Below are 14,765 nucleotides of genomic sequence, written 5' to 3' on the forward strand. Positions count from 1 at the left end.
GATACCAGGATTCACTCCTTCCCGAGTACTCACCCACCCTTTAACAACATGCTTCACTTTCCATTCCCCTGGCTCAGAAGTGCTATGCTTTTATTTCAGGCTAGAAAAAGTGTGCTTACATTGCATTGTCTTTGAATGTTGTCAAAAAAAATAGATATCTGCCCTAAGGCCATTTCTGACTTCAAAGATCACAATATGGTGCTTGGTACAATTTGGGAAGTTTCCCTTTTTTTTTAAGATGTACAAATCCATTCAATAGATGTTATGATCTGATTTCTTTTTTTAAAAACCATGAGAGAATGATGCAGAGATTTTAATCATTAGCTCACTCTTTTGGTTTAAACCAGAATTAATCTAGAGAATTTACATTTTATAAATTGTTCAATGTTCCATTAAAATCTCTGGTAACTTACATATCTGAGATGCTTTCATTCATAAACCTGCATCATATTTATTAAACCCTTCCCTTTTCCTCTTGTTTTCCCCTTTTGTTGATCCATCCCTTTCCTCATCTTAAGTAGACCAGTAGCCCATGGGGGCACATCCAGGCATGGTCCTGCTCCCTAGGCCACATGAGCTCCCACGACCCACAGCCTTCCATCAGTGTGGTCCATCCCCTGGGCCTCCAGCCTGGGTCTCTGCCTATCTCTGTGTCTGTCTGTCAGTCTCTCTCTCTCAAACACGCACACAATTACACAATTCAAAATTACTGCTTATTATGCACAAAAGCCTTTTTGAGGAAAGACAGCAATTTGAAGTTGTGAACATGAACTCCCCCTGATAGAGGAGGAGGACTTTCTCATTAATCTGTGTGTGCTTTCTTTTGTGGCTTATTTTGGGGACTTCCTAAAATATTTCATGAATGAGATTTTGAGAGACGTCCTTAGGAAAGATTTCTTGTCTATGTAGCAGAGGGAAAGGGTTAGTTATATTTGTGGGTCAAAATGAAAACCCTAACCAGGAAACAAAACTCTTAGGTGTGGTTCTCAGTTAATGTGATATTAATGGACACAGTAGTTCAAGAAACATTTATGCCTGATACAGTGGTTGCTGTGGACATTGCCTTTTTCTCTTTCTGAGTGTCTGTGTGACCAGATTTGCAAGTTAAATAACTCCTTCTGCATTGGCATTTTCGTTATTACATGGTGTATGGTTCTAATTGCTCACAAAAGTAAAAGTCAGAGTTTCTCATTTGAAGGCATTTTGGGATAATATAAACCATTTTCTTGAACTGTAATGGTTTAATTAAAATGCAGGCAGTCTTAATTAAAATGGTTTTAATACTAAAATTCCTACAAAGATGAAGTACAGAGGTTGCTTATGACCATCTTTAAACAGAAGCCAACTTCATGACTTAAAAAATGGGGAAAGAATGTTACTTGAGGGCTTCAGGTGCTAGGAGAGATGCTGAATGGCATTTCGTTCTGTATCTTAGAAGGGAGATTTTAAAACATAGCCACATGGGTTCTTGTGTAGGGCCACATCTGTGTATTCACACTGAATTTCCTAACAGGCTAAAAACAGGCTCCTAAAGTGCTTTTCCCATATCCCATTTCCCCCCTGGGCTCTGTGAGTCCGTTCTCCTAGAAACAAAACCCAGGCCTGGTGGCAATACCATCTTCACTTTCCTTTGTCTCTCCACCTCGTAGCACATACTACTCAGGGCAGACACATAACATTTTTAAGATGTAGGAAACTAGCTCCATATGTTGTTTGTCACAATACTAAGCATAAGAATACTGGACGAAACCAGAATCTCATTTCTTCTGATTCTTATTACCTAAGCAGGCAGTCACCAGTCCTCAGTGGAGAGAGCCTACTCTAAAGAAAGATGTGAATCTGGTGCCAGGAGAGGCCCGTGGTGCGGCAGTGAGGGCCGTGGCTGGGCGGCCAGGGTTGAGCTCTTCTTAACAGCTGTGGGACCTTGGACAAGTTCTCCCCTCTCCAGGCCTCAGTTTCCTCATTTGAAAAGTGGGTGTGATAGTGCCAGCCTCACAGGGCTGTTGGGAGGATTATGGGTCTCTGCAAAGCACAAAGAACAGAGCTTGGCACACAGTCAGTGCTCCTGAAGCCTCCTAAGGAGGAGGCCAGGTGGCCTGGAAGAAAGGAAGAAGACAGGCGGATTCAATGTGCTGTGTCTCCTTAGAGCTTGTCAGCAAGCAGGGGAAGTGCTGACTGTGCTCATAGCCTTTCATTACAAAGTCATAGTGACTTCATGAGAAAGTGGGTAAGTGTCTGAACAAGTATTTGGAGCAGACCTCAGTGCTTTTTTCTCTTTACTCAAAGTAAAGTTTTTGACTTCCCAACAATTCAGATGCATGAAATGGAAGGAATTTAGAAGTATTGGGCCGGCCCGGTGGTGCAGCAGTTAAATGCGCATGTTCCGCTTTGGTGGCCCAGGGTTTGCCGGTTTGGATCCCGGGTGCGGACATGGCACTGCTTGGCACGCCATGCCATGGTAGGCGTCCCACATATAAAGTAGAGGAAGATGGGCACAGGTGTTAGCTCAGGGCCATTCTTCCTCTGCAAAAAGAAGAGGATTGGCAGCAGTTAGCTCAGGGCTAATCTTCCTCAAAAGAAAAAGTGTCCGTTGGTTAAAAGACACATGGGTGTTGAGGTGTAGGCTCCAATTCTAATTTTAAGGAATTATTTTCAGTCCCTTAATTTTAACTTCTCTGGCCTTTTGCATGGAAATCCTTGTTTCTCTTTCAAGAAATTAGGAAGATGAAACACATGAGAAATAAATCACCAACTTCGGGAGGTATGAATGTGTTTATAGACTGTTCTGTGGCTTCACCTGGCTATTAGTGTATGTTGCCTATCTTTCATTCCTGGAGACTGTTTTTATCAGATTGAATGAACTTTCAGGAAAGGATGGGGACCGTGCTTTATAACCAAGTGCATTCTGTTAGTGTGGGATCCACAGCGGGCTGGCCACGGCCTCAGCCCCTTCCTTATGGAAATATAAATGGAACCTATTCTAGCCCCAGAGTATTCTCCACCTCTCATTTATTTTCAGAGATTATTTATTTCACTCTCTTTGAATAACCTCTTCAATATTCTTGCAGTTATATTCCCTGCTCAGAGAGGATACATGTAGCTGTTACAGAAATGGCAGCATTATTCCCCAAAGTAAGTCACTTCCTACTTCCTTCCTTCAGATCCTTTTAAATGAACTGCAATAAATTTCTTTATGATTTTTATATTATATTTAACCTTCTTGTAGCATAAAGTTTTAACTATGCAAGCAGTCATATAGGGCATTGAAATAGCTTTGCTCTACATGAATATTGGTTTTTAATAAGACAAGAATGTATGAACCAAGTGCTAAAAAGGCAAAGCATAACAGAATATAATTTTATCTGGAACATTTCACCCAAGTGGAGTAATAGTTTTCAAAACCTACCTCAGCATAGCTCATACTACTAAAAGGATACTGCGTGAGCTTTGACCTTTGAGTCAGAGCACTTTGGCATCTCCCACACTGTGGGTTGCAAAGCTTGCAGCGTTCCAAGCACCCCCATTGACAAGGTGCATGACAACACTGCTGTTCACTGGGGAACAGCTTGAGTGGTTTTCAGAAGAACGCTTGTCCCTGCTCTTGTATGTCGCCCTGCAGTTCACAGCGAATGGCTGTTTTTCTGTTTAGAAACCCAAGTCCGACATGGTGAGGACTTCCCTACGCTTACTGACATCCAGTGCCTACCGACTCCAGTCAGAATGCAAGAAGACCCTCCCGGGGGACTCCAGCCCACCCACGGACATCCAGCTGGTCACGCAGCAGGTCATCCAGTGTGCATACGACATCGCCAAGGCCGCCAAACAGCTGGTCACCATCACCACCAAAGAGAACAACAACTGAGCGGCGAAGTGGAGTGCTGGCCCTGCTCTTTTCTAGGCTTTTTAAAGTCCAGTTCAAATTTAGACCTGGAACTCTTCTGATTTTTACAGAAACAAACATTTAATGAAAGTTTAAAACTTTTTTTTAAAAAACTCAGTATTATTTTTGCATGTTTTCTAACAAATTTTCACTATTAATTTAACCCACTTGCCTTATTTTCTGCCTGTTCGCCAGTTTATTTTCTGATGTTGTGTTGTGCTGTCAGTGACTGTTGAGTTAATGATCATAGACATCCAAAAGCATAGCTTCATTGTTTCAAGTTTGTTAGAACTTTTCTATCCCTTAAAACTCCCTGCCTATGGTTAAAACTATAAATGAGATTTTTAGTGGAACGTTTTCTTGAGAGAGTTAAGTTAAAAAAAAATCACCATTATCTGTTCCCTACCAAGCATTGTGCAATAAGCGAATTTTCCAACCTACTGCAAGAATCTCTAAGTTTGGGGCATCTCCAAGCATGTATGTAGAGAAAGGACTTTACCACTTTCTAAAAATAGTGTGACAGTCTCTCTTGGGAGGAAACAATGAATTGCTCCATTTCTTTTGACTGTTCTATCATGTTAGATTTTCTTTTATTTAATTTTTCTATCTTGGTCTTCTGTCTGTTTTGCTACCATCCTGAAGTCTCCACGGCATCAGATAAGCACTCGTCCTCCACGTGTTTGTCATTCAGCCATGTCCAGGTAGGAGCACCACTGCGTTATCACGCATAGTCCACACTCTGCCCTAAACCCAGGAAAGCAGACGTTTCATTCCAAATGTGCGGCAAAGAGGAGCAGGAGTCCCACAGGCCATAACTCATTTTGTACCACCCCATTCAGGAGTCACTGCCATAAATTGTGGGAAGAGAAATTATCTTGCCCCTGACATTGTATTGTACCTCTCATCCAAAACTGGGTTACTCCTTTGACCACTGAAAGCTTTCTTACACGCCCTGCTTCTCGTATCTCGTCACCTGTGAGGACTTCTTAGAAGGTAAGAGTTATACAGTCATCTGAGTTCATTTCTTCTCTGTTACCTCGCTGGTACTTCAAAATCAGACAACAGCTTTCAAGAATTCCTTAGAGAGTGTGCTGTAGCAGACTACTGGCTATCCCAAAGCTATGAAGGAGTGCAGGTTGAAGTTCTGAAACAGACTGAGCTTGGTCTTTAAGTTACTAAAAAGACCTGTCTTGTGATTGCTCAAGCATATTCCTGTCCCTGCTTATTGCAGCAGTTCTGTGTGGCTGTGGCTCAGACCCTGACCAGAGGGGCCGGACAGCAGTGATGTAGATGAATGAAAGGGGCCAGGTGTAGAGCAGGGGGCGGGGACAGCAGGGGAGCCCATGGACACCCAATAGGGACAGCAGCTGCCCAGCTCCACTCACCTGCTATGTGGAAAAGGGCTTGGAGTGCCAGAGCTTTGATTTTTCAAGAGACACTAGAAATTTGGATATTTTTTGTGCCATCTCTTTGTTTATAAGTGTTGACGACTGATCTAAACATTTTCCCAGTACACATGTGGGTTACCTGTGTCTCTAGGCTGCCTGCTCACAGCCTCTGCCCTGGGACCCTGTAAACTGCCGTGTGAGGGCCGGCCTTCCTGATCATGCCTGGTTTAGCCTCTGAGCCTTACTTGCAACATGGCTGCCCTACCCTGTGTCAAATTACTGTTAGTCCTCATTTTGCCCATATATTCTGTCCCATAGTGCTCATTCACACATGTGAGGAAGTCAAAATAATCAAAGTTGCCTACATACGTGCTAAATAAGCCTGTATCTTTACAGAACTGTTTGATTCACAAACACCTTTATAGCTTGACCGTATGCTGTCATGAAAGGAGCACCACGATGGTGTTTGATTTACTGAGTCACAGTGTGTGGACACTTCTTGTGTTTTGCTACACTGAGTAGCATGGGGAAAGGGTCCACTTCTCCAGAAGACTCGTCCACTTGCTTGTCTGCACAACCCTAAGTGCCATGCTCCTGCCGGGTGCTGAGGGGCTGCCTTCTCCGAGGATGTCTCTACCTTAAGTTCAAGCACCCTCTGATAACCTTTCCTGCCGGCTGCACCTGCTTAGCTGTAATTCTTTCTTGCAAGCACCCACCCTCCTGTTGGGCCCCTCTGGGTTCTTGGGAAAGGCCCAGCGGCAGTCCTGAGTTGGTGCCCTTGGCCTCCCCAGGAGGATGGGCTACTGAATAATGAGTCGTCTGCGGTGGGTGAAGTGTCTTCACTTGAACGCTTGAGGACCTGCGATGGAGGACGTTGCTTCTGTGCCCCTAGAGAAAGTCAAGGAATGTGGGGACCAACAAAGCATTTTCAGTTGTAAGGACACCACAGAAGTTTGCTCTGTTAACCCACAGTGCCAAATGTCCAGAAAGAAGCTCCCAGGCGGAGTGACATGCGGTGATAGGAGGGTTGCAAGTCTTCCTTCTGCTGAAGTGCTCTGCGCGTTTCCTCAGCCTCATCTGAGATCCGTGTCGGAGGTTCTCTGGTCCTGTTGGCAAATCGCACCTTGTCTGAACCGTTGTTCGCCGCCTTTTGCACATGGGTTCCATACCTTGCACTAATGTCTGCGTTCTGTAAGGTCATTTTTTTACCCTTTATTCTCAGTCCCCCCCCCCCCCACCCCAAAGCTGATAGGACGAGGTGCACTTTATGAAACTGGCACTTGCTGAAGTGAAGGAGACAGCTCCACCCCTAAGCTCCTTTAACTGCACTCATCTTCTGCCTCGGAATGCAAATAGTTCTTATTTGCCAAAGAACAGTGAATCGGGCCCAAAGATCAAATACAGCATTTCATAAAATTGGAACTGTAAACGCACAACTCAGGAGCTGTTATCCAATTCCTCAAGTGATTTAAGAGTGAGACTGGCATGTTTGTCCCCCACCGCGGCCGTGAACTTCCCAATCATGTAACATACGTTCTTTCCTTGTCCCGATTGAAGGGCACCTTGGTTTTTACAAGAGAAAATGCTGCATAGGAAAAATGAAATGCCTTTTATCCAGATGTGTTTTATCCATGTCACCCATTATTCTTATTTTCCATTTTTATTGTACATTCTATTTCTGTAATTATTGTACAACCCTTTAAGCGTTGTAAAATGGTTTTGGAATTTGTGCCTGCTCGTTATGCAATAAACAGGCTCCATAAGTGTCTTTGCGGTAATTATGTTTCTCATCAATTAGTTGATGTTTCCAGATGCTTGGTCAAAGTTTCGAGAAGGCTCTCCTTCGGTACCCGCATCTTTAATGAGACAGTATTGAGTATGCCTCTGCCCTGGGGGCTCTATCAGTTTACAGGAATGAAGGCCTTCTCCCTCCTTGGTGCTTAGCAGATAGCTTACTTAAGAGAAATCCTGCATCAGGATATCAGTTCCATGCATTGTATCATGATGTGTTTACTCAAGTTTAATTTTTTTTTTAAAGATTTTATTTTTTTCCTTTTTCTCCCCAAAGGCCCCCGGTACATAGTTGTATATTCTTGGTTGTGGGTCCTTCTAGTTGTGGCATGTGGGACGCTGCCTCAGCGTGGTTTGATGAGCAGTGCCATGTCCGCGCCCAGGATTCGAACCAACGAAACACTGGGCCGCCTGCAGCGGAGCGCGCGAACTTAACCACTCGGCCACGGGGCCAGCCCCTTAAGTTTAATTTTTTAAGTTCAGCAAAAGCCAACCTAGCACAGAGGCCCTCACCTCCTCTTACCAGGTGATCAGGTTGTAGTTCAGTCTCTTATGGTGACTGGGCTTTTTTTTTTTTTTTTTTTTTGAGGAAGCTTAGCCCTGAGCCCACCCCCACCAATCCTCCTCTTTTTGAGGAGGAAGACTGGCCCTGAGCTAACATGCATGCCCATCTTCCTCTACTTTATACGTGGGACACCTACCACAGGATGGTGTTTGCCGAGCGGTGCCATATCCGCACCCAGGATCCGAACCAGCAAACCCCAGGCCGCTGAGAAGCGGAATATGTGAACTTGACTGCTGCGCCACTGGGCTGGCCCCTGGGCTTTTTGTCTTAACTTTCAGAGCAAGGCCCTTCGTGCAGGTTCACATGGGGGACTGTGGAGTATAGATTTATACCTGGCTTCATCAGGGCCACTCCCACTGCCCAACAGTTGTCCTCTGGAGAGGTGACTTGGGGCCCAGACAGAGGAAGGTGGGGCAGGACCTGGCCATCACAGGTGCCTTTCCAAGCGAGAAGTCTGGGGAAGAAGGTGCATCCTCACTGGGTGATCCAGCTTGTCTGAGGAACCAGAACCAGCAGGTCAGACCCATCACACTCAGAAGCGCCTCCCAGGGCACCGGTTCTCAAAAGAGCCAGCATCACAGCCCCTGGAGTGCTCCCTGAAACAGCCTCTGCTTCATCTCTGATTCAGCAGCTCTAGGGAGAGGCCTGGGAGTTTGCGTTTCTAACATGTTCCCAGGGGATACTGATGTTGCTGGTCCAGAGATCACACTCTGAGAAGCACTGCTGTGGACATTTTCAGGGCTGCCCCAGCCACCCCCCGATGCGCTCCTTGTCTTCTGGTTTTAAACATGTTTTTATAATAATTACAGCTAACATCTGTTAACTGTTTACTCTGTGCCAGGCACCGTGCTGGGTTCAACTCCTTTAATCCTCACTACGACCCTATGAAGCAGGAGTTGTTCCATTTTACAGATGAGGAAGTTGACACTCAAAGAGGTTGAAGGATGAGGGGGAGCATGTGAGTTACTGTTTGTCCAGTTTGTCTTCCTCTTAATCGGCAAAGTTGGGTTTTCATGATCCCCGTGGGGTCTGTGACTGGGGAGTGTCAGAATGTGGCCTGTGTGTGGAGGCGAAGCTGCATGGTGGCTACATTCCCCTGAAACTCTAGAGCGGGGCTGGTGGGGCCCATGGGTGATGTGATACTATGTGAATAAATGGCTTTATGGGATAAATGGGGCACAGTTGGCTTGTGACCCCTAAGACGGGCCCTTGAGCAAGGCTATGTCTCACCCTTGAGCCCTGGGCACCGGGACCCTTCCAGCGTCTGTTGAATGACCAACTGGAAGGACTGTCCCAAGCACCGTGAACAGCGCTTTTCCACCCATGGGGCTGTGCAGGGACAGCCTCACCTCAGGGACAGCTTGGTGACTGCCTGAGGGTAACCTGCTGCCCAGCGGGCTGGTGTGCAAGGCTGTCCAGGAGCCAGTCCCAGTGCCCACAGATGCCAGGCAGAGGAGACTCTGTGGTCCCTGCCTCTGCCAGCTGGCCACCAAGCCAGAAACCAGAGCCACACCAGGTGGGACAGACTCCTTCACCGCTTTACGGGGGCACGTGTCAGCTCACCACAGAGCAGAGCAGAGCAGGTCCCCAGGGGAGGGGCTGCTGGGGACAAGGAGAGGTGTGCGGGCGTGAACCCTTGCTTCTTCCTGCCCCACCGCCATCTTCCCTCCCACACCCAGGCTCTTGCTGCACAGCTTCCTGACTTGCTCTCTTCCCAGGCCCCCGGGCTGTCTAGACACACCAGGACACTCTCCCCCCAAAATCCCTCTTCTCATCCCTCACCCCTGCCCAGCACCTTCCCTTCCAGGGACTCATCTCCTCGCTTCTCCTCTCTCTCAGGCTCCTCACTAACCCCCATGCTCCCCGGCCCTTGTAGCATGGACTTCTTTGTGTCCTGCCCTTCCCCTGGGGCCAGCTCTCCACCTGCCTTCCCTTTCAGAACCCCCAAGTAACTACCCCACCCCTAGCCTTGGCCTTTCCTCTTGGTTCTGTCCTCTAAGCCCCATCTGCCTCCAGGTCTTGTTTTCCTCACAAGCCCCAGAACATGTTACGGACAGGGAAGTTTGTTTTCTTGAGGGTTTTCTCGGTGAGGAAGATTGTTGCTGAGCTGACACCTGTGCCAGTCTTCCTCTATTTTGTATGTGGGACGCCTCCACAGTGTGGCTTGATGAGCGGTGTGTAGGTCCGAGCCCAGGATCCGAAACTGCCAACCCTAAGCCACCAAAGTGGAGTGCACGAACTTAAGCACTACACCACTAGGCGGGCCCCTGGACAGGGAAGTTCTGAAATCTAGGTTGGACCCCCAGCCCATTCCGGGATCTGAGATTGCTCTCTTAGCCTTCCCCTTGCACCACGTTTTGCTGTCTGCTTCCCTCTTCCAGCCCTCCCCTTTCCAGGTCCTCACTCTCTACCTCTCCCTCACTCCCCACGCCACCCCACAATATTCCTTTCAGACCAGAGGGCCTGGGTTCATACTAGCACTCACTGAGTGCTGCTGCTGGGCTAAGTACAATTTCATAAAGGAGGAACTGAAACTACCCCCATTTTGCCAAGGAAACTGAGGCTCGCCCTGAGTGTCCAGTTGGTGGTGGTGGAGCACGTCGGAGCATGGAACCTGTGCTCTTAGTCATGGCGCGGACCATCAGGGATGAGGAGGGTGGAGGAACGTGGCAGTCGCAGACGAAACAGAATAGGGCACGGAACGGCCACCACCTCGGCAGAGGTAAGGTGGGAGGGAGATGTGGAGCAGACTCAGGAGGAGGGATGCTGGTCTCTGTGTGGTCCTCTGCCCATCTGGGGGCTGTGAGGGCTTGAAGGGATAGAACCTGGGTGGCCAGATTTGTATTTTGTCTTCCAATTCCTTATTTTTGCTGCAAATATTTCTCTTTTCTGCCTGTTTCAAAATGAGACACTTGGTAACCACTGTTCTGTGACTCTGTATAGACTGATCTATGAATGGAGAACGTTGCCCAATTCAACTGTTTCAACAACGCAGGGACGTCACAGAATCCACATGGCATGCAGACTCGCCCCAAGTCAGCCCTTCCAGAAGGAGCAGCCCTGTACCTGCTGCTAGAAGCAGGAGGGCTCCTTTCAGGGCATGGCCCCCCACAGGGGGATCCACCCCATCCCCAGAGTAGGGGGAGGGGGAGAGCTCCCCCCACCGAGGGTGGAAGCCTGACTCGGAGAAGGAGTGGAGCCTGAGTCTGACTTGCTTCTTCCAGTTCAAAGAAGGTGAAAATCCTGCCCGAGTCCAACGGCAGTCAGGGCGCTTCACCATAGGTAGCTTGTTTCCGGGGGTGTGGTGGATCGCCTTGGCAGGAAAAATAGGGCCATCTGAGCTTTGTGCTTTCTGTATTTATCTTATCACATCCATACATCACCATTCTCCACATTTCACAAATGAAGACCTGGGCTCAAAGGGGTCATCCGGCCTCTAAGTGCTGGGGCATCAGAACCCTGGGCCAGCAGCCTTCTCCTCACCCCTATGCTTCTATTTGCCCTCCCTCCCCCTCATTGTGAACTCTGAATACAGAAATGTATCTGACACATCCACATAGAATTATAAAGTGACCACGGTGTAACCACCACCCAGGTCAAGAAAGAGAACACTGCCTTTCCCTTAGAAGGCCTGGGGGCCCCTCCTTCCCGTGGACTTCAGCGCTAATCGCGTCCTTGCTTTTGGTTCACTACGTGTGTGCACGTCTCTAAGAGCTCTGTTTTGCTTGTTTCCAAACATGTAACTGGAACCCTTCTGATGTATTCTTGTCTTTCCCTCAACAAGGTGAGATTCGACTAGGTCAACGTGCACACCTCTAGTTAGCACATTTTTCCATGTTGTGTAGTATTTATTGAATGTATGCACCACAGTTTATTTATCTGGTATTTTATTGATGGGCATTTGAGTTATTTTTAGTTGTTGGCTCTTATTAAAAAACTGCTATGAATATTATATCTTTTGATGCATATATGACTCCATTTTATATATACACCTAGGCGTGGAAGTCCTGGGTCATAGAGTCTGTGCATCTCCAAACCTGTAACACTGTTTTCATGCCGTTTTCCCAAGTGTTGTACCAGCAGAATATGAGATTTCCCATTGTTCTGCATCTCCATAATATGATGTAATACGCTGTTTTAATTTTGCCAATCCAGTGGGTTTGTAGTAGTATCTTGTAGTTTTAATTTACTTTCTCTGCTTAATAATATGGTTGTGTGCTTTTCCACATTTATTAGTCGTTTACATTTCCTCTTTATGAAGTGCCTGTTTGATGTGTACCCTTTTTTCCGTTAGGTTCTATGTCTGTTTTTTAAATTATTCATAGGAGATTTTAAAATGTTCTGATCACTAGTCCTTTGTTGATTTTCTGTTACAAACATCCTTTTCCCTTTGGAGCATGTCTTTTTCCTCTCTTAGGTGTCTTTTGAAGATAAGCTTTTTTAATGTAGTCAAATTTGTCAATCTTTTCCTTTGGTTAGTGTTCGTTGTGTCTTAAGAAACCTCCCCTACTCTAGATTACTATTATGTTTTATTTTGAAATAATCACAGATTCACAAAATAGTTGCAGAAGTAGTAGAGAGGCCCCCTGCGCCCTTCACTCGGTTTCCCCGATGGTGACATCTTACATCACTGTCATACAGTATCACAGTCAGGACACGATATTGGTACAATCACAGACCTGAGTCAGACATCACAGATGTACACGCACTCCTGTGTGTGTGTGTGTAGTTCTATGCCGTTCTCTCACACGTGTAGGTTCCTGTCACCACCGCAATGAAGATACAGACCTGCTGCCTCCCCAGACTTCTCCCTCCTGCTGTCCCCTTAGAATCACCCTCTCCTCTGGCAACCACAAATCTCTTCTCCATTTCTATAATTTTGTCCTTTCCAGAAAGTTATATAAATGGATTCATACAGCACATGACCCCTGAAATTGGCTTTTTGCATAACACCCATCTAAGTTGTTCAGTGACCAAGGTCCTGGGGAGGGCACCCCGAGACCATCGTAGGACTGTGCTCTGACCAGAAACCTCCCACACCCATATTTTGGAATGGGTCCTTAATTTTTGGAATTATCTCCTTAAGGAACAGAGGCTGAGTTGTTTAGTTTAGTCTTATCTGGTGGTTTTAATTATCTCTAGTATTTGCCTTTTTATTTTTTTGCTGAGGAAGATTCACCTTGTTTTAACATCCTTTGCCAATCTTCTTTTTTTCATTTGAGGAAGATTGGCCTTGAGCTAATATCTGTGCCAGTCTTCCTCTATTTTGTACATGGGTCGCTGCCACAGCATGGCTGCCACCAAGTGGTGTAGGTCTGGGCCCAGGAACCAAACCTGGGCTGCTGGAACAGAGGGCCCTGAACTTAACCACTAGGCCATGGGGTTGGGTCCCCTTTTTCTTTATTTTTTAAATAACATTTTCCTCTCATTTCAAAGGTTGTGTTCTCTGTAAAATATAGAAAAGCACCCAGGGCCGGCCTGGTGGCATAGCAGTTAAGTGCACACATTCTGCTTCAACAGCCTGGGGTTCACTGGTTCGGATCCCAGGTGCGGACATGGCACTGCTTGGCAAAGCCATACTGTGGTAGGCGTCCCACATATGAAGTAGAGGAAGATGGGTACGGATGTTATCTCAGAGCTAGTCTTCCTCAGCAAAAAGAGGAGGATTGGCAGATGTTAGCTCAGGGCTAATCTTCCTCAAAAAAAAAAAAAAAAAAAGCACCCAAATTAAAAATACCCATTATCCCAACCTTTAGAAATAACCACAGAGTAACATTTTGTTTCCTTAAAAACGAAATTATAAATACTGCTTTTGAACAACTTTTTAACACAGCATGAACATTTCTCCAGAAGTTTTAAAAAAAATTTTCAAGGATTTCATTTTAATGCACTGCATAATATGCCAAATTCAAACAGCCTCCCAGTGTTGAACATCTACACTATCAATTTTTGCTTCTGTAAATAATGCTGTGAGGAACATCTTTGTACCAATCTGATTGTTACTTCTATTTCCTGGACCAGGAGGCAGTGTGGCACATTCGGGGGATGGGGGTCTCCTGGAGGGCCAGCTGGTATGGGCCTGGTAGGCCAGGAAAGCATTTGAGTCTTGGTCCTAAGTGCAGAGGGACACCACTGAAGAAGGTGGAAGATTTCCACTTCAGGTATGTGTCTGTGAAAGATCTCTGACTGCAGGATGGAGGAAAAAGTGAGGTGGATGGGTGACTTCAGACAGAAGACAGTGGTAGCCGTCACAGATGGTGGGGAGAGGGAGCAAAGTGGATAGACTCGGAGATTTCAGGAGGTCAAAGCAGCAGGACTCAGTGCCCCTCGGCTCATGGCTCCTGCAGCTGGCAGGATAGATGGTGGTGCCGTTCAGTTATCTGAGCACACTGGAGAAGGGCCAGATGGCTGCTGCTGTTTTTTCTAATGATGGGAGTTTAGGAGAGAGCATTTCATAGTCTTGCTGCACAGAGTTTGAGGCACCTTTGGACATACACTGGAGATGTCAAGGTGGTGGTGGATGTGAGTCTAGACTAGATGCAGGAGTTGATGGTGCCGGAAGCCAGAGGCCTGGCTCACATCACCTAGGAAGGGCCTGGGTGGTGACGAGAGGCCTGGGCCTAAAGGCTGGTACTCCACAGGTTACAACTGGCAAAGGCCAAGTCACTCTGCAGAAGTGCCCAAAGAACCCCATTTGTATTGTCACCCCAGAAGGAGCAAGAAATGTACATATAAGCCAGAATGCTCAGTTTGTCTCAGGAGGCACAAGCCAGCAACATGATTCAATTTCTTCAATAGATAGAGGACTATTCAGATTGTCTATTTCTTCTTGTGTGAATATTAACAGATGGTGTCTTTCAAGGAATTGGTCCATTTGATCTAGGTTATCAAATTTGTGGGCATAGAGTTGTTCATAGTATTCTTTTATTATCCTTTTCATGTCTAAGGGACCTGTAGTGATGTCCCCTCTTCATTTCTGATACCAGCAATTTGTATCCTCTCTTTTTTTTCTTGGCCTGGCTAGAGGCTTATTGATTTTATTGATCTTTTCAAAGGACCATCTTTTGGGGCAAAGAGAGAGGAAGACTGGCAACAGATGTTAGCTCAGGGTGAATCTTTCCCACAGAAAAAAAAAAACTAC

The 14,765-nt window shown here is 46.4% G+C and overlaps 1 protein-coding gene across 5 annotated transcripts in view; it reads left to right on the forward strand.

Moving 5' to 3' along the window:
• Window positions 1-7,037, forward strand: part of GIT2 (GIT ArfGAP 2) — a 47,990-nt gene extending 40,953 nt beyond the window's left edge. For all 5 annotated transcript variants that reach the window (XM_046639293.1, XM_046639296.1, XM_046639295.1 and 2 more), the window contains 2 exons: window positions 3,069-3,132; window positions 3,650-7,037. In XM_046639293.1, the coding sequence (XP_046495249.1) occupies window positions 3,069-3,132; window positions 3,650-3,862 (277 nt within the window). In that variant the 3' untranslated portion in view covers window positions 3,863-7,037. The remainder of the gene's footprint in view (window positions 1-3,068; window positions 3,133-3,649) is intronic.
• The last annotated feature ends 7,728 nt before the right edge of the window (window positions 7,038-14,765 follow it).

This window comes from Equus quagga, chromosome 15 (genome assembly GCF_021613505.1).
Source record: "Equus quagga isolate Etosha38 chromosome 15, UCLA_HA_Equagga_1.0, whole genome shotgun sequence".
NCBI classification, from domain to species: domain Eukaryota; kingdom Metazoa; phylum Chordata; class Mammalia; order Perissodactyla; family Equidae; genus Equus; species Equus quagga.